At 51.1% G+C, this 20,006-nt stretch overlaps 1 protein-coding gene across 3 annotated transcripts in view; it reads left to right on the top strand.

Moving 5' to 3' along the window:
- The window catches only part of ADCY1 (adenylate cyclase 1), a gene marked incomplete at its 5' end in the record, with an annotated part of 434,017 nt that overhangs the window by 35,340 nt on the left and 378,671 nt on the right, over positions 1–20,006 (top strand). For all 3 annotated transcript variants that reach the window (XR_014266353.1, XM_082471511.1, XM_082471512.1), the window contains 2 exons: positions 5,008–5,126; positions 11,749–11,860. Coding sequence is in view for 2 of the 3 variants with exons in the window: in XM_082471511.1 (XP_082327637.1) it covers positions 5,008–5,126; positions 11,749–11,860 (231 nt within the window). The remainder of the gene's footprint in view (positions 1–5,007; positions 5,127–11,748; positions 11,861–20,006) is intronic.

The raw sequence follows: 20,006 nt of genomic DNA, 5'->3' as shown, positions 1-20,006 counted from the left end.
AATCACACAGTATGTGGCCTTTTGTGTCTGGCATCTTTCACTTTGCATACTGTTCTCAGGGTGCATCCACGTTGTAGCATGGGTCAGTGCTTCATTCCTATTATAGCTGAGTAGTATTCCTCTGTGTAGATGGACCACGCTGTTTATCCATTCATCGCGGATGGATGTCTGGGTTGTTTCTTCTCTTCTATTATTTTTCCCGTCTGTTTTCTCTGTTTTTCAGTTTGGTTAATTTCTACTGTTTTGTCTTCAAGTTCACTAAGCTTTCCCCTGTCCTCCCCATTCTGATGTTGTTCCCATCTGTTGAGCTTTTTATTTCAGATTTTTTTCCAGTTCTAAAATTTCCATTTGATTCTTTTTTTGTATCTTCTATTTCTTTGCTGAGAGTTTCTGTTTTATCACTTTTTCAGACATGTTTGTACTTGTTCATTGAATCATTCTTAGGACGACTGCTTTAAAATCTTGTTAGTTATTCTAATTATTCTGTCGTTTGGTGTCTGTTGATTATCTTCATTCCTTGAGATTGTTCTGGTTCTTTGTATGATGAGTGATTTCTGATTGGAACCTGGACAGTTGGGGTATTACATATGAGACTCTGTGTCTTCTTTGGAACTTTTTTCTTGTTTTGGCTGGTTTTCTGTGACTTCACTTGGCAGGGGAAAGTGGGGACCACCACCCCAGTACTTCCTAGTGGGGGTGTAAGTCCAGGCTCCACACTGGGCCTCTGTTGGGGTTCATGGGGGTGGGGATACCTCCTTACTGCTGTGCAGGAGAGAGTTCTGGCTTCTGACTTGGAAGGAGGAGCAGGAAAGCCCTTGGTCTTCACTGACAATGTGGAGCAGGGTGGGAGGTGTGCCGTGGGACACCGTGGGGTCCCCTGCATGGCCTCTCTGACACCCCAGCCTGGGGTTGGTGCTTCCTCACAGCCTGGGGAGGGTGGAGGTTTGCAGATTTTTTGGAGGTGTGCCTGGAGTGGGACAGTTATTGTATAGCAGTTTTCTCACGAGGCTGCCCCTATCCTGATCCTTTGATTAGAGAGAGCCGACTTCTGTTGGAGCTTACTGCCGTGCCTGTCGGCATCTCTGGGCCACCCACATCCCCAGCACTCAGTCTGGGTTATGTGAGGCAAAAAGAAAGTCCAAGGACTTATCTCCATGCCATCCCTGGTCCTGAGGTTTCTGCCACCTCCTCTCTGCCTTTCAGAGCCTTGGATGACTGTTTTATGTGTAACGTCCCGGACTTTTGGTGTACTTCGTGGGGGGAACAGGGAAAAGTACGTCTCCATCTTTCCGGAAGCAGAGTCCTCACACTGTTTAAATATCTAATGTTTATTAAGGATAATACGTTTAAGTCCCATTTTGATAATCAAGAAAAACACTGAGGTTTTTATATAGCCTTCATAGGACGCTGGGATATTTTATATGATCCATGTTCATAAATTTGTCCCTTTGATTTCTGGCTTTGTATCTTATTTCACTGGTTAGAACTCATTAACGTAGCTGTCTGCTCCTAATGTAATGTTTCATTGCTGCCTGAGGCTTTAGGGCTGTGTTTGGAATTGGATGTGGATTTCAGGTCTTATCTTTATGATGGCAGTGAGCTACTTTGTCTTAGGTTGTTTGCTGGGTTTTTTTTTGTTTTGTTTTTCATCAGGGATGGGTGCTTGATCTTTTCACATGGCTGCTTTGCTCCCTGTGGGAGAGGTTGTGTACTTCTCTCTAGTCTTGATTATTAACGGTGTTGGCTTTAGGCACTATCACTAATCTTGTGGATGGAGTTAATGCTGAGCCCTTGGTCAGAAATATAACCTGCAGTTAGGGAACTTCATATGACAGGGGCTTATCCAAGTGAGATAACTCTTTTCTCTTACATATGTATTCCAGGGCAGGCACTTTATGGCTGACGTGGCAGATCTGATCCACGCAGCCCTCACAACCTAGTCTCCATCTAGTTAAATGGTCTGCCATCACTAGTGTGGCCTAGTGGCCTTCATCCTCCTGAACAACGATGGTCGGTATAGATCCAGCCATCATGAATGTATCCCCAGCAGCAGCAGAGAAGAGGGAAGAAGGACAAGCTGTCTTTAGGGAATATTCCAGAAGCTTCCACTTGACCCTTCAACTCCTATCTCCTTGACCACATCTAGAGCTGCACAGGAGGCTGGGCAATGTAGTCTTCATTCCAGGTCTCCAAGTCCCCCGGTGAGACTAAGGGGCTAGACCGTGGTGCTGGTGGTGGAGAAGGGATCTGGGGGCAGCACTGACTCCGCCACAGCCATCTGTCCGGCACCCCTCGCTGCGCTGGGTGTGCACACCTGGGCCACCAGCAGCCTTCTCCCCTGTCCTCTGGGGCTGGCACCTGCCCCCTCATCACCTCTTGAGTCTGGGGCCGGTCAGTGTCCCTCTGCCTTTTCAGTCCTTCCTTCCCTCCTGGTGGCTGCCTCGGTTTACCTGTTCTAACTCCAGACGGTGCCGGGCAGCCGAGGTGATGGAGAGACCAAGAGTGGGGCGGGCTCCCCTCAGCTGGGGCCCCCGGGGGGAGGCTGTGGCTTGCTCAGGGAGAGCGGTCGGTTCCGAGGCTGTGAGACGGGGCGTTTGCACATCACCGACGGTGCAGGAAGGAGTGAGACGGGCGCCGGGGAAGCACAGTCTCGCTTGTTTGATTTGGCTTGGGCAGCACCTGACTGGTTTTCCAGGTGCAGGCGACAGATTTCAAAGATGCAGGAGACGAGCGAGCGAAGCCGTGAAGAGCTGTCACCGGAGGTGCTGGGAGGCGTGGTACCGAGTAGGGACCCCTGAGGGTCAGCCAGGGCCTGAGATGTTCGTCCCCTTCTCAGAACACGCTGCTGAGGAAGTTGGCGTGGTTTTCGCCCTGACAGACGGGATGGGATTGTGACGGAGCTTGACTCACCGCTCCGAGAGGCAGAGCCAGGATGTGAGGCCAGGCAGCTGTCTTGCAGGCCCTGGGACTCGCCTTTCCCCCGACACCTCTGTGCGGGGCTCTGGGGCGCAGGAGCCCAGGGCTGTAGACGCCCACGACACTGGGACTGCGGGAGAGGGCACAGCTGCCCTGTGTGTCCCCAGCGCCCTTCCTGGGCGGCCTGCCCTGTCGTCCAGCTGCTTTTGTTTTCCCACCTTGCGTCTCAGGGCGGTGACAGTTTCTGGAAGCTTCCAGGGCGTCCTTTGATGGTGGCCCGAGTGAGTCCCCTGCCGAGTTCCCTCCACCTCAGGGCAGCCGGCCACCTGCAGAGGCCCCTCTCCATGGGCCGTGCTCGCGCTTGTCCCCAGAGGCCCCTCTGCTAAGGAGTGGCCGACGTCCTCCCATGCAGGCTCAGGTCACACACCAGCTCCCGTGCCCTGGGCAGTGGGCCTTGCTGTCCCTGAGGCTGTCCCCGAACACACGCTCGGGCTGGCACTTCTGTCTCAGAGGGTCTTCTCCCCAGGTGGCTATGAACAGCTGTGGTCTTGCGATGTCCCTCCTGAGTGTGGAGGTCTGTCCAGCCTGGAGCCGCGTGGGGACCCCAGTGGGTGGGCGCCCAGCATAGACACGGGCCTCGCTCAGGACCCAGGGCCCCGGCCACAGCCTGGCTCGCCTGGGCAAACACGCTCGGCTCCACCTGGCATCTGGCGGGCCTGGGCCTGGCCTCCCTCCTCAGAAGCGTATGTGGGGATGCGTCGCCTGGGGAGACTCTTCCAGTGCATCAGGTACAATTTGTCACCTGGGGCCAAGGCGGTGGAGCCCTGACACCCACACCCCAGGCCGGGAGGGGGGCTGGGCTTTCAGGGTCTGTGACTGTTGTCCCTGCTGCTGCTCTGATTGTCCTTCAGAGGATGTCACGCGGAGGAGCGTCTGCTCCCGGGCAGGGATGTGGTCTCACGTTGCAGGGTGGCCCTGCGGTCCAGGAGGGTCTCTGGGCCTGCTGGCTGCACCCGGACCCCGCGCCGGGGGGGAGATGCCAGGCATCCACGTGGCCCCATCTGAGGCTCCTCCACTCACCGGACAGGCCGAGGCCGAGGGGCTGCTGGAGGGAGGGAGGGGCTTCTTGTGCCCCCTCCCTGCCCCATGTTCACCCTTGTAAGTAGGATGTCCTACCTGATTCCAAGCAGGATCTAAATTCCGTTCTTTTGTTTTCTTTCTGAAGCAGAGTGGGAGGGAGGGGCTGTGAAAGGGATTGAGGGAGGAGTGGGGCCTCACTCCAAGTGTCTAGAACACGGTTTCTCAGATACAGTGTGGCCAGTGGGGCTGAGGCCAGGGGCGGATCCACCAAGAGGAGGAGGGATGGAGGCCAGAGGAGGAAACCGAGATCCAGAAAGGGTGACAGCGTCCCCAGGGCGGCACGGCTCCTGTGGATAAGCCCAGACGTTTGCTCCATCCTCTGGTGGGGATGGGGGTGGGGCGGGGGGGAGGAAAATGTTTGTCTCCCGCAGATCAGGGGGAAATCAGAAGACAAGACCGGGAGGAAACGCCACACTGTGTCCAAAGCCACTCATCTCTGTGCGACCATGGGCCCCTGTCTGTTGGGGCACAGCACTGTGTCCAAAGCCACTCACCTCTGTGCGACCATGGGCCCCTGTCTGTTGGGGCACAGGTGCTTTCGTAGCCCACCTCGAGGTCCCTGTTGGGGCCGCGCTGGACCGTGGTGTGAGGAGCGAGGCAGGACAGGTCTGCTCGGAGGCAGCGATACTCCCTCCCTGTGACCCACTGCTCGCCGAGGCTGGGGCGCACGGGCGGGCCGGGTGTTCCGGAGGCGATGCTGGTGCCTGCCCAGCGCTCTGCAAGCGAGTTACCTGTGCAGTGACAGTCCGGGCCTGCGCGCACGACCCACCGAGACTCTGGGGCTGGGAGGGTCCGTGGGACTGGACCACGTGCCGGTCGTGTGTGAGGAGGGTCCGAGGCCCCTCGTGGAGGGCAGCCTCTCGGCACCAAGGTCACTGGGGTGGGCGTGTCAAGGAATCACCGGTGGTGGGGGGAGCTGCCGTGTCACGTGGGCCTGTCTCTCCTGTCCAGGAGCGGCTGCTCATGAGCCTCCTGCCCCGGAACGTCGCCATGGAGATGAAGGAGGACTTCCTGAAGCCCCCGGAGAGGATTTTCCACAAGATCTACATCCAGCGGCATGACAACGTGAGGTAGGGCTGGCACTGGCCTGGCCCTGCGATGGGCCTAGGGAGCAGAGGCGGGAGGTGATGGAGGTGGGAGGGGATGGAGGAAGTGGAGGTGATGGAGGTGGGAGGGGATGGAGGAAGTGGAGGTGATGGAGGTGGGGGGTGATGGTGGAGGTGGAGGTGATGGCAGAGGTGGGAGGGGATGGTGGAGGTGGAGGTGATGGAGGTGGGAGGGGATGGAGGAGGTGGAGATAATGGAGGTGGGGGGTGATGGTGGAGGTGGAGGTGATGGCAGAGGTGGGAGGGGATGGAGGAGGTGGAGGTGATGGAGGTGGGAGGGGACGGTGGAGGTGGAGGTGATGGCAGAGGTGAGCAGAGGGCCCTGGTTTAAGGGAAGGAGGGAGCAGGTGTGGGTTAGGAGCCCAGGTGAGCACTTGCCCAGCAAGGAAGCAGCTCCCACAAGGGGGGTGTGTTGGCTTCTCGGGTGATGCGTTTCACAGCTGCCCTTGCCCATTGTCTCATTTCTTCACCTTCTATTTCTGTGTTGGCTAGAAAGGGTGGGAACTCTGTTCCCAAGCCGGGTTTGGGCAGTGGCCGTTGGACTGGGGATTTGCCTGCATCAGGTGAATAGCTGGGCATTGTTCGAGTTGGTGCCAGGCTCTGGGGTAGGCGTTCTTCTCACTCTGTTCATCTCATGGCAGCCCCAGGAGGTAGGGATTGTTAATCCCACTTTATAGGCGAGGAAACTGATCCCTTGGAGTGAATCAGCTTTCCCTGGACACTCTGAGGTTTGCTTGTTTGTTTTTAAAGATTCTGTTAAAAAAGCAATTAATTGTATTATATCATGCATTCCCTTTTAAAGTACCTAGAATAGATAACAGTGTTGCTTGTCTGGGAATCATATCGATACTTTACGTAAGTGTCACTCAGGCAGGAGATGGTGGTTTGAAGGACCCAAGTGCTCTTCCTTCCCGCTGTTCTTTCTTGGGTGTTGGTGTCAGGCCTCCCTGCCCCCCGGACCCCTGCAGACACAAAAGGTTAAGAAAATCCTGTCCTGTCTGTGTCGAGTGCTGCAGACTGGGTCCCCGTGAGCTGGTGCTTGTTCATCTGAAATGAGCCAAGGCCCACTGCTGCGAGACCCTCCCCATCAGGGTCCAGGCTGCCCCTGTGTGTCGGTCAGCGTGGCTATCAGCTGTCTGGTGATTGCCCTCGCTTCTGCTGTTGTGCTTCTTGGTAAGGACCAGTTTTGTCCTCCTACAGAGGATGCTGAAGCCGAATGGGGTTAAGGCCTGATGTGTGGGGTCAACATTGAAGCCCAGTCAGGAGAGGTCACTTGGTTCTGTTTAATGTCCTCACACCCTTGATATCTATGAGCACTGTCACCTCCACTTTACAGATGAGCAAATTGAGGTTCAGCAAAGTCAGGTGAGCGTGCAGGACTCCCTGGCCAGTGAGTGATGGGACTGGGGCTGGACCTAGGATTGGCTGATGCTGACGTTTGCCTCTTGTTACTGGGTAAGGACCTGATTGAATGACCAAGCTCCCTGCTGAGAAGACCAGACTACCTAAACAATCCAGGGAGCACCTTGCCAGGGCAGAGCATCTGCACACAGCAGGGAAGGCATCAGACATCAAGGGTCTTCTGGGGCTGCAGGTGGAGGTGGGCATAGTGCATGGGCACCCGAGTGCCTTTCCCTTCCTCTCCTTTACCTATAACAGTAAATACAGATGTGGTGAGTTACAGCTTCCCTTTGCTGCTGAAAAATCTCCATCCATGTCCCCTGGTGGGCCAATGTGCTGGCTGCAGGCAGGACAGCCCTGAGATAGGAGAGGAAGCTGGGCTCCCTGTCACAGATGGTGCCAGCTGCATCCTAGCCCTTCTGGCCACCCTCCATCAGGGTTCAGAGACATCTTTCTACAGCCCAAATATGAACATCTCATTGCCCTCTCTACAGTCCTTATTATGTCCAAGCCCGGTATGCCATTCACAGCTCATAGCAGGCTGATGCCACTGGGAATAGTGGAGTGCTGTGGAAATCCTCTCCTCCATAGAAACAATGACAACAGTGAAGAAAATGGTCAGAATCAACACTGTCAGAACACTGGAAATTAACCAAAGTTTTGCAAAAATCCAGGAATGTTTTTTTATAAGAAAACAGATAAATCTTGGTAGGAACAGTGAGCTTTGTGCAGTTTTAACTTGCTCTCTTCCATCCTCCCATCTCCCAGGTCCACAATAGCTTTGAAAACCAACGGCTGCAATCATGATGAAAACTTGCAGCCTGGCAGCTGCTGGAGGGGACAGAACTGGGTTGGCACTCTTTCAAAGCCCCATTCTCAGGGAATTACCATTATTTGACTGCCTGGAAATTCCCTGGAAAACCCCACTCATGGGCTTATCTCTATTTGACCTGACTTCATTCAGTGTGAATAGCCTTTGCCTGGTACATTTGTTGAAAACAGTCAGTGGCAATTGTTTAACATCATAGCTGCCTTAGGCAGTGATAACAGATGAGGCAAGCAGCAAGGTAATCAAAAAACTTAAATGAAAAACTGAGGAATGAGGTGTCCATCAGGGACTTTAAAAGGAAATATTTCTGGGAATCAGAAGACCATGTACAAGTGTAGGGATGTGTGCATGCTCAGGAAAGACCTGAGAAGGCCCTATGCTGTCAGCTCTGGCTGATCTTGAGGCTCTGTGCAAGCAGGAAGTGAAGGCTAAGGCAGAGTTGTAATCCGCCTGGCTGAGTGTTGGAAGCATGACCCAACATGCATAACCCCATCGTCAAAGACTGAGAGACTTACTGGCTCCAGCCACCTAAGGAAATTTCTGTCTGGTCATTACCTGACCACTAAAAGAATGAAGCAGAGACTTTAGTGGCTTCACATACCAAAGAATACAGGCTTTACAGAATTAGTTCAGAAAAGTCACTAAATAAACAACAACATAAACAGCAACAACAATAAACCCTGAGAAGGGGGAGCGGGTATATTTTTCAGAGTTGCTACATTATGTTTTCCAGTTTTCAATAAAAATATATGAGACATGCAAAAAACAAGATTGCACGGCTTAACAGGAATTAAAAAAAGCAGTCAATAGAAACTATCCCAGAGGAAGCTCAGACATTGGACTTATTTGACAATACCTTTAAAATCAGCTATTTTAGGTATGTTCAAAGAACAAACCATGTCTAAGTAACTAAAGGAAAGTATGAGAGTCATTTCTCATCAAATAAAGAATACCAATAAAGAGATAGAAATTATAAAAAACAACCAAATAGAAATTCCAAATTTGAAAAATAACTAAAATTAAAGATTCATGTGGGGCTTAACAGCAGGTTTGAGCAGACTGAAGAAAGAATCAGTGAATTTCAAGATAGGTCAATTGCGTTTATCCAGTCTGAAGAACAGAATGAAAAAAGGATGAAGAAAAGTGAACAGAGCCTCAGAGACCTGAGGGCCACCATCAAACATAGCAACACACTCCTAGTGAGAGTCCCGGAAAAGAGGAAAGAGAAAAAGGGGCAGAAAAAATATTTGAAAAAAACAATGGCCCCAAATGTCCCAAATTTGATGAAAACACTAACCTACACGTCGGAGAAACTCAATTAGGATAGACTCAAAGAGAACCACACCTAGACACATAATAATCAAACTGTCAAAAGCCAGAGACAAGGAGAGAATCTTGAAAGCAGGAAGAGGGAAGCACCTTAATAAAGTTTTTAGCAGATTTCCCATCAGAAACCATGGAGGCCACAAGGCAGTGGGATGGCATATTCAAAAGCTGAACTTAAAAAGACAAGAATTCTGTATCCAACAAAAATCACAGCAATAGCACCTGCTGTTCCCTCTGCCAGGAATCTTCTCCCAGTGTCTTCATGGCTCCCCCTCTCTTCCCTTCAGGACTCAATTGTCAATCTGACCTGCTCAGAGCTCCATACCCATCTTCCCTCCTTCATTTTTCTCCATAGTTAACACTCGTCACCTTTGACATACTGTGAGCATGCACCTCCCCTGACTAGAATGGATGCTTCTGGAGGGCAGTGACGTTTGAATCTTTTGTTCACTGCTAAGTCCCAAGCACCTAGAACATTGCCTAGCGCATAGATCCTTCAATAAATATTTTTGTTGCATTATAACCATTACAAATTACTGTAACTAAGCAATTGTTGAGCTATTATCAGGTGCAAGGTATTACTCTAAGTGCTTTGTTAATCCTTTTAACCCTCACGACCTACGATTTGGACTCTAGTCTTATTCCCATTTTAAAGATGGAAGGACTGACATACGAAAGTGTTGGATAAGTTGCCTGGAGTCCCGTTGCTGTAAATGGTGGAGCTGAACAACCCTACTGGAGCCCAGGCTCTAACCACTGCTCCCCCTCCTGCCTTTCCTGCGTCGACACTCAGGAGCCTCTCATCCTGGAGGCTTGTGCTCCGCTGCTTCCTGCTTGTACTCAAGTTCCAACCAGTCTGCCTCTCTCAGCTTTTGATAAGTCATTATACGGTTTCTCACTCATCTTAGTTTCCACATGCTATTTGTGCTTCTGAATCGATCCCCTCTTCCTTTCTTCCTTCCTTCTCACCTCCCTCCCTCCTTCCTTCCTTCCTTGTTTGTCTGGATAATCCCTGGGGAGGACTGTTCCAGCCTGGCTTCATCCGCGAAGTGGGTGTTGTGCCTTCCTGCAGAATTCCAGGCTTCCCATATCATTGCTTCCCTGTGCTCTGTCCCTCCCTGCTGTGAGCTTTCTTCCCCGGATGTTGAGCTCCTGAGGACAGGGACCTGGGGTGTAAGAGATCGTCCACGCATGTTTGCCTGTGTGCATGGGGGATGCTGGGTGCTTCGGGGGTGAGGTTTCCCGCAGGTAGTGGAGGAGGACAGGCAGGGCAAGTCCTGGGGGTTTGCTAGCATGGGGGTGGGCAATGCTCAGTCGGTTTTTGAGGAACGAAGTGAATGGGCAGAGGCTGAGAAGCCAGTGGACAGAGGAAGGCCTGTGAATGCATGGCTAGTTATAGAGAAGGAAGAAAACACAGTGGTTCCTCAGAGATGTAAATGAGCCTGAATTTTATACCAAAACAGAGGGGAAGAAATCGGTGTTGTCTATCTCCGCCCACTCTTGCAATCCCTTTTCTTAGCTTCTCAGTATCAGTGACACTTCTATATCCTAGACACCCAGTTTTTACTCATTCATTCATGCATAACACACATGCGTATCCCCCTTGCTCTGTGTTCGGTGCTGGGGGACGTGTAAGCCGGGTCTGTGTCCTCCGGTTCCTCGCTGTCTCAGTGGGGAAAGCTGCCCTGCAGGTAGAGGATTATAAGTGGACATTAGGCTTGTCACGGGGTGAACACAGCATCTTTCCAAGCTGGGGCAGGGCATGGTGGACCTGGTGGGGCAAGGGCCTCATCAGGGAGAAGCCTCTCTGAGATGTGGGTTCCTGGTCCCTGCCTGTGATGTGGGTCGCTACTGTCTGGCATGAGGTATTATTGAAAATGCAGAACTGAGTTCAGATCTGGCATCAGGAGTTTTAAGATATGAACACAGTTGTGTAAAAAGAACAAACTCCTTTAATTCCACATCACTTTCTTCATTTACACCGGAGATGCATGTTTAAGTCTCGCAGACCCCTCCAGTGTACCATGGGTGTGATTTCCCAAGTCTCACAGCTGAGGGTGCTTTTGGCTGCAGGTGACAAAAGTTGGCCATGCAGCGTCTTCAAGAGCGAGGGGCTCTCTTTCCCCTGGGGCGAGAGGTCCAGAAGTGGCACCTGGCTCTGGTCCAGCAGCTCCGTGATCAGGCGCCATGGCCTCTCCCAAGTGGGTTCCGTGGGGCACCTCGTCCTGAGATAGGCCCCTGATCCCATCTCCCTCGTCCCTCACATGTGGGAGGGTCAGGGTGCTTGAGGACTCATCAGGAACCCCAGCCTCTCCCAAACGTACGGCTCGGGGAGGTTCTCCGTTGTCCTGCCTTGGTCCTCATTACTTAAGCTTTTTAAGGTCTTTCTAGCGTCCAGGATGTTGGCTGTGTGCTATGGGTAGACAGTGAATTGTTTAGACTGACCCAGGTACTGTAGTAAACGGACGCCCAGCATATAAGAGAGGTTGCCCCCGCCCTCACAGCCGGCTGAGGGCTGACCCTGTGCACAGCACAGGACTCCCGTGAGGCTCTGACGGGGCCTGGGCCTCAGTCGCCTGCATCACCTGTAGGGGGTGTGGAGGAGGGCTGCTTATTCCTTAAGAGCACGTCACTTCTGCTCACCTGCCACCAGCCCCGGCCCCGTCACAGGGCCACCCTGGGAAAAGGGATAGGCCCAGTGGGCGTTGAGCTGCTCCCCTGTGTCTGGGGGACACCGAGTACAGAGACAGCATGCGGTGGTCACTGCTGCTGCCCTGTGTCCTGGGAGGAGCTCTGAGTGGCCCCAGCATTTCCTCCCTCTATGACCAAAGAGCCCCCCCGGCTTCTCCCAGCCTCAGTCTTCTCACCTGTGAAATGGGAACAGCAGAGCCTTCCTTTTCCGCTGTTTGAGGAATCAGCAGGGGGCTCTAGTTTCAGGTGACACGCGAAGGTAAGGTCTGTCTGAGTGGCAGGAGCCTGTCTGTCCGTCCGTCGGCAGAGGAGGGCAGCGGGCACCCCTTTGTCTTGCAGCATCCTCTTCGCCGACATCGTGGGCTTCACGGGCTTGGCCTCGCAGTGCACGGCCCAGGAGCTGGTGAAACTCCTCAACGAGCTCTTCGGCAAGTTCGACGAACTGGCCACGGTAAGCGCAGCCGCTCCCTTTGTCCGGAGGTTAACTTGAGTTGCTCCTGGGGTGACGATGTGCCAGGTGGATCCCCGTGTTGGAGATGTGACCTAGGCTGGTTGGGACGCGGGGTTCACCTGTTGTTTCAGCCTCACTGTTCGCTGGTTCCTTCCCTGGGACCTGAGCGCCGCCTTTGCAGACAGGACGACGCTGCACCAGCACAGGCAGCGCCTCCAGTAAGGGACCCTGGCAGCACGAGGCACCGGCTGAGTTGTGTGGTCTTGCGCACGGGCCGCCCTCCACCTTCTGTCCTGTGCCAGATGTCGCTTGGGCTGGCCTTGGCGGAGGGCTCTTCGGAGCAGGCCTGGGCTGCCCTTTTCCGGGCCCCGCTGCCTGGACTTGAAACTTGCCTGCTGGGGGTCAGTGGGTGACATCTCAGGAGGCCCGGCCTCCTTGCTCGCTGCGGGCTGAGCGCCAGGGTTTTGAAGTCTTCCTGGAACAGGTCACATCTAAGGCCTGCAGAGGTCAAGCCAAGGCCAGGCTAACAGCCTCGCTTGCAACATGCAGGCCTGGGACTCTGGCATCCACCTTCCCTGCCCTGCCAGGGCATGGGGGGCACCCAAGGACATGGACAAGTTCACCTTCTCCTTCAGCCTCACTCGAGGTGGACACAGAGGCCCCTGAGTGGGTGGTTATGAGACGGAGGGAGGGAGGGAGGGAGGGAGGGAGAGAGGGATGGAGGGAGGGGTCGGCAGATTCTTTCGAGGTCAGACTCCTTCTCAGAGGAGGTGACAGTTAAAGCTCTTGGAAGGAAGAGTGAACGTCCCCTCAATGAACAGGGTGCAGAGAGGACCCCTGGCTGGGCCTGGCTTATGCAGTGGCCAGGAGTCATGAGGGACGTTGGGTGTGTGTAGGGGGCTGGGTGGTGGGTACCGCGTGGGCCGCAGACTCGGGCCGGCCTCTGGGCAGGACACAGAACACCAGGCCCCGGCCTTTGCTCTCGACTTGCAGAAGAGCGAGCAGCGGTCACAGTGGCTGTAATGTCGTTTTGCTGGGCATGGAGCTGCCTGTCCTCGAGGCCCTGGCAGCCTTTGTCCGCGTGGCCACTGGACTTGCTCCCGGGAGGGAGGCTGTGGTCTGGGCAAACACGTGCCACCTCGCCTTCCTGGGGGAAGGCCTCCTGGTCGTCCTCCCGCGGACAGGGCTACCTGGGGTTTCAGGGGAGCATAGAAGAGGCGGGGAGGGCACGAGCGTGGGCTGTGCCCGTGCGTGGGGCTGGCTGTAGGGCCTCCAGCACCTTTTGCCTTTGGGTCAGGATGCGTGTTTTGTCCGGTGCAGGGGGTGACTGGCGGCCGGGGGCTCTCACAGTGCTGCTTGGGAGCTTTCTCAGCCCTGCTGCTTCCTCCCCCCTCACCAGGAAGCTTCTGGACCAGGGTCCCACTCGGCCCACCAGGGCCTCTTTTCTGAGCATCTGCTGCTGACGGGAGGGCCTGTGCCCTTTGCCTCCTCGTCCGATTCTGTCTTCCCAGCAGCTTGAGGTCAGCATCACGGTCCCCGAAGGATCAGGGCCAGGTTTGGTCAGTGATTCATGGTGAGCAGTGCCGCCTGCCCCTCTGCTGTCCCTGGGAGACCCCCCCTGCTCCAGGTCTCTCAGGACATAACCTGCTCCCCAGCCGCCCAGGAAGGCCCAGGAGTCTTTACGGATTTTCCACTGGTCCTTTGTCAGATACCTGATTTGCAAATATTTTCTTCCCTGCTTTGGCCTGTTTGTTCACTTGCTGACAGTGCTGTATGAAGGGCAGAGATTTTAGTTGTTATGCAGCTCAGTGGTCACTTTCTTCTTCTGTGGGTGTAGCGTTCCCAGAGGTGGGCAGTCCGCTGGCCGGCCCCACCTGTGCTGTGTTCTGTTGGAGCAGACGCAGGGCCCACCCTGCCCAGGGGCTGGAGAGATGGGCCTCCCTGGGTGGGAGAGCACGGGTGGAGACGGTGCCGTGGGGACACCCAGGTCTTCGTTCTCAGGATGAAATGTGTGATCTGGGGGTTCCCTGTCCTGTCCTCTTCCTTCCTAGAATACAAACTCCATCTGTCACTTTGCCAGTTTCTTCCGTTTTAAATCAGCTGCAGGTGTGAGTGTCACCTTGAGTTCCAGGCCTGTGCCTTCACCCTGGCCCTGGGGGTGCCTCTCGGGCCCATGTCCCAGCTGTGACATCCACTGCCCCTTTCTATCGGCACCACACCCAGGGTGCACATGGCAGGGTGTCCACTGGGCCTTCTGGGGCATCACACGTTCCCTCAAAATGTCTCAGTGTTCCATGTGTTTCCTCAAATTGTTACAATTTGCCTTTTTTTGTTCTTAAATTTATCCCTAGGTATGTCATTCTTTTTGATGCAGTTGTAAATGGGATTATTTTCTTAATTTTACTTTCTACTAGTTCGTTATTAGTATATAGAAATGTGACAGATTTCTGTCTATTGATTTTGTATCCTGCAACTTCACCGAAATCATTTATTAGTTCTAACAGTTTTTTGATACAGTCTTTAGAGTTTTCTGTATATAATATTATGACATTTGCAAATAGAGACAGTTTTACTTCTTTTCCAATTTGGATGCCTTTTATTTCTTTTTCTTGTCTAACTGTTCCGGCTGGGACTTCAACACTATGTTGAATAAAAGTGGTGAGAGTGGACATCCTTGTCTTGTTCCTGATCTTAAGGAAAAGCTTCCAGCTTTTCACCAGCGAGTATGATGTTAGCTGTGGGCTTGTCATACATGGCCTTTATTATGTTGAGGTATGTTCCCTCTATACCCACTTTGTTAGACTTTTTATCATGAGAGGATGTTGAATTTTATCAAATACCGTTTTTGCATCTATTGAGATTACTATATGATTTTTATTCTCTATTTTGTTAATGTGTTTGTATCACATTGATTGATTTGTGTATGTTTAACCGTCCTTGCATCCCTGGAATAAATCCCACTTGATCGTGCCGTGTGATCCTTTTAATGTATTGTTAAATTTGATTTGCTGATATTTTGTGGAGGATTTTTGCATCTATGTTCATCAGGGATATTGGATAATTTTCTTCTTTTGTGCCGTCCTTGTCAGGATAATGCTGGCCTCGTAAAATGAATTTGGAGGTGCTCCTTCCTCTTCTGTATTTTTGAGAGTCTGAGAAGGATTGGTATTAATTCTTCTTTGAACGTTTGGTAGAATTCACCAGTGAAATCATCTGGTCCAGGGCTTTCCTGTATTGGGAGTTTCTGATTACTGATGCAGTCTGTTCAGATTTTATATTTTTTCATGATTGAATCTTGGTAGATTGTATATTTCTAGGAATTTATCCATTTCTTCTAGGTTGTCCAGTTCGTTGGTGCATAAGAGATTTTCTCTTTTATTCACTACTAGGCTCTTTCACCAGGACACTTACTAGTGTCTGAGATGTTGGATTAGATACTTTTATCAAGGGATGTGCACACCCTCCAGAGAACAGGTGCTGCACACACTGGAGCCTCATGGTGGGTTGACTGGAGTAAGAGATATGTTAGGTGTGTGTATGTGTACGCATGTGAGTGAGCATGTGTATATAAATGTATGTGTGTGTGTACATGTGAGTGCATTGTATATACATGAGTGTGCATGAACATGCATGCAACTGTGTACACATATATGTGTGCATGCGTATACATGAGTTAATATGTATGTGAATATGTAGGTGCACGTGTGTGTACATGTGTGTTAAGTTTTTGTTTAGATTTTTTTTTCCAATCTATGCTCCTGAAGGATATTAGTCTGTGGCTTTCTTTTCTTATGTTGTTTTTTTGTGGTATCAAGGTAATGCTGATCTCATAGAAGAGTTGGGGAGTATTTCCTCCAGTTCAGTTTTCTGGAAGAGTTTGTGTAGAATCAGTATTACTTCTCTCTTAAATGTGTGGTAGAATTTACTGGTGCATGGAGTTTTCTTTGTGGAAATTTTTAACTACAAATTCAATTACTTTCAGTAGGGCTAGTTGGGTTATTTATTTTTTTCTTGAATGAGCTTGGTGTTTTTTAATCTTTCAAGGAGTCTGCCCATTTAACCCAAGTTGTCAAAATTATTAGAATAAAGTTGTTCACACTATTTCCTTGTTATCCTTTTAATATTTGTAGAATGTGTGGTAATGGCACCTGTCCCATTCTTGATTTTGGTGATTTGTGTCTTCTTTTTGTCTCATCATTCTGGCTACAGATTTATCAATCTTATTAATTTTTTAAAAAGAATTTGCTTTTGGTTTCATATATCTCTGTTTCTATTTTATTAATTTCCTTTTTTTTTATTATTTTGTTTCTTCTGCTTATTTTGGTTTTCATTTGCTCTTCTTTTTGTAGTTTCTTAAGGTAGAAGCAGAGACCATTGTGTTTTAGATCTTTTTTCCTCTTCTGATATTAGTGTTTACTGCTGTGAACTTCCTCTGAAGTACTGCTTTAGCAAATTTCTGATATGTTGTGTTTCTATTTGTGTTCAATTCAAAATACTTTAAAATTTTCCTTTTAATTTTTCTTAGACCCATGGATTATTAAGACATTTGTTTTTTGAGGCAGTTTGCAAAGATCTTTCTGTTTTTGACTTCAAATTTAATTTTATTGTGGTTGGAGAACATACTTTTAAAATTTGAATCCTCTTAAATTTATGGCCCAGAATATGGGCTTCATTCATTTGTGTGGTCTATGTGTGGCATATTTCCACGTTTTATCATTTTTTCTGTTTAATTTCCTCTAATGTTTCTTTTTCTCTTTTTTATTTTATACATTTATTTTTTAAGATTTATTTATTTTTGGCTGCATTGGGTCTTCGTTGCTGCACATGGGCTTTCTCTAATTGTGGTGAGCGGGGGCTACTCTTCATTGCGGTGTGTGGGCTTCTCATTGCGGTGGCTTGTCTTGTTGCAGAGCACGGGCTCTAGGCGCGTGGGCTCAGTAGTTGCAGCATACGGGCTCAGTAGTTGTGGCTCGCGGACTCTAGAGCACAGGCTCAGTAGTTGTGGCTCGCGGACTCTAGAGCACAGGCTCAGTAGTTGTGGCTCGCAGGCTCTAGAGCACAGGCTCAGTAGTTGTGGCTCGCGGACTCTAGAGCACAGGCTCAGTAGTTGTGGCTCGCGGGCTCTAGAGCACAGGCTCAGTAGTTGTGGCTTGCGGGCTCAGTAGTTGTGGCTCGCGGGTTCTAGAGTGCAGGCTCATTAGTTGTGGTGCACGGGCTTAGTTGCTCTGCAGCATGTGCGATCTTCCCGGACCAGGGCTTGAACCCGTGTCCCCTGCATTGGCAGGTGGATTCTTAACCACTGTGCCTCCAGGGAAGCCCTCCTCTAGTGTTTCTTGCAGTGTGGGCCTGCTGGTGACAAATCCTTTCAGCTTTTGTATTTCTGAAAGAACTCTTTATTTGGCCTTTATTTTTTTGAATTTCTTTTTGCTGGGTATAGAATTCTAGGTGCAAAGGTCTTTCCCCCAGAACTTTAAAGATGCTGCTCTTATTGTCATCTTTCGTATTGTTTTCAACAAGAAGTCTTCTGTCAACTCTTTGCTCCTCTGTATGAAATGTCTTTTTTCTCTGCCTGCTTTTAAGATTTTCTCTTCACTGCTGGTTTTCAGCAGTTCGATTTTGACGCGCCTAGCTGTGGTTTTCTTCAGGTGTCTCGTGCTTGCAGTTTATGGAGCTTCTCGCATCTGTAGTTTTCATAATATTTGGGGAAAAACCCTCAGTCACCGTTTTACAAATACTTTCCTATGCCCCTCCTCCTCTTCCTTCAGGAACACCAGTTTCACCCACGTCAGGATGATGATCTTGTTTTATTTTGGGGGTTCTTTTTCTTTCTGTTTCACTTTGGACAGTTTCTACTGCTGCGCCTTCAGGTTCACTAATCTTTGCATCTTCAGCGTCTAACCTGCCACGTACCATCCAGTGAAGCTTGCAGCTCAGACATTATAGTTTCATTTCGGATCTTTTTTCTTTCTCGTTGAGGTGATTCTGGGGAAGCTCAAAATTAAAATGGCCTCATTCCCTTCTAATTTATTGCTTTTTTTCTCTGTTCTTTTGTGCATTGATGTTGTGTGTTTTAAACATATTTTCACTCTTAATCTGCTGGTGTCCTGTTTTGATGAGCACCTGGACGTGTTTTTCTCATACGTGCTTGTTTTGTGTCCAAGTGCCCGGTGAGGAGGGTGTGGTGACCCCAGAGATCCAAACCCATCCTCCTTTACAAAGGTATCTGCCAGGCAGTTGAACAAACACAGAGTGTGTTTGTCTTGGTCTCCACAGGAGCTGACGTTTTATTTACCCCGATCCACGGCTGATGACCACAGACGTGCACTATGTTTTTGACCTTTCCCCCATTTATTGGATCCATTTTAGATTTGTGTTTGCTCTGATGTCCGTGTGTATTTGGCAACTGGCCGCAGCCTTTGCGTTTATGGAGAAGCACCTGTCCCGGGCTCAGCCCTGCTCCACCACCACCTGTTGGGGACGGGGCCCTTCTCTGGATCAGTTTTCTCTGTGGGAAAGTGAACTGGCCGGACGAAGCAGATGTCCCTCTGGCTGGTTCAGGAGGTGTGGGGCAGCGTGGAGGGTCCTTGGTGTGCCCGCTACGGAGACGAGCCTGAGCCCCAGTTGTCCTCTTATCAGCAAGGCCACCTGGGCTGGTTGTGGCCCCCTCCTCAGGGGTGACAGGCAGATGAGAACACAGTCCTTAGCTCTGGTCCTGACCCCAGGAGTCCTTCAGGGACTGTTTCCAGAGAGAGCTTGTCACACTGTTGTCAGTTCTCAGTCCCGAGGTGGCGGTTGCCTGGCACAGGAGGGGCATGCATTGGATTTAGGATGGTGCCGGTGGTGCCCAGGGCCAGGAGGCTGACCCACACGCGTCATGGGTAGTTAGCGAGCGCAGACAAGTGCGGGAGGTATCCCCTCTCTGGTCCGAGCATCCCTGGGGACGCTCAGAGTCTGCTGAGGGGCTCTCCCTGGGGATGCCCGCCCTTGGGCTTGGCCAGTCTGCGCTGTCCCTGAACTCGGACGCTTCGTGAGCCTTTCTGGCCCATGAGGACCGGACACTGAGGGGCTCCTGGACAAGAGTGTAGGGGGTGCAATTCCTGAAAGATGACTCTGATGACCTGTGTTAGTGAGGACACTATTTTTCAGTTATTTGTGTTATTCTGGATGTTTCTGAAAGGGACCCATGGAAGCTGGTCCAAGGGCAGAGCTCCCTACCCAATTCCGAGCTACTCGGGTGTGTGTTCAGGTCCATCCTTCCTGTCTCCCCTCATCCCTCCTCCTCCTCGAGAGACTGTCCTTGGGCTCATTTCAGAGGGTCAGGCCTTCCTGCTCTGACACCCCGGTCCCGTAGCTGCGCAGAGTTGGCCGCATTCAGGCCTGACACATGCTCGTGGGTCAGTTGTGACTCTGCTGGACGGTGTTCCTTTAGCAAAGCCACCTGTGCACCTGCTGTCGGGCAGGGGGTGCTGGAGCCCAAAGATGGGGTCAGGGAACTTACAGCCAGGGTACTTACAGCTCGGCTGGGGAGACCTTGAGCCAATTTTGCAAAACCAGGATTTGCTGAACGAGGTGTTTGCTAGAGTGTGGTCAGGATATAAACAGACATCGTGAGCACAGCCTGGGGAGGGGGTGGCGGTGGGGCTGTCACCAGAGCTCAGCTTGGAAAACTGACCCAAAGGAACGACTTTAAGTGATCAAATAACATATAGAGTAGAATCCCAATTTTCACACTGTGTGTGCACACACTTACGTGAGTGCCAGAGAGAAAAGGCTGGAACGAAATATTCCAGAATAACTGTGGTTATTGCTGAGTTGTTAGTTACGATGTTTAATTTTCTGAACTTTCTGCATCCTTGATGATGAGCCTGGATTTCTTTAATTATCCCTTGATGAGCAGGGAATAGATATTGTTTCTTGAAAAGCCAGTAGATGTCTGGAATTTGAATGAGTCTGTCATTTGTATCAGGCCACCTGTGGAAACTCACCGCCCTGTCTGCTGGGAGGAAACCTTTATTCAGCAGCTGCGGTGGCCCAGGTCCCTTGGTGGGGAGATGTGCTCCAGGCAGAGGGAGGAGCGGGGTGTGGAGAGCAAGGCTCACTTGAGGCCTGAGTGGGGAACAGCGGTAGAGGGAGAGGCAGGGTAGCC

This window comes from Balaenoptera physalus, assembly GCF_965194825.1.
Source record: "Balaenoptera physalus genome assembly, chromosome: 8".
NCBI classification, from domain to species: Eukaryota; Metazoa; Chordata; class Mammalia; order Artiodactyla; family Balaenopteridae; genus Balaenoptera; species Balaenoptera physalus.
Note: the sequence above shows the minus strand (reverse complement) of the source record. Positions and strands in the feature narration are given on the sequence as shown.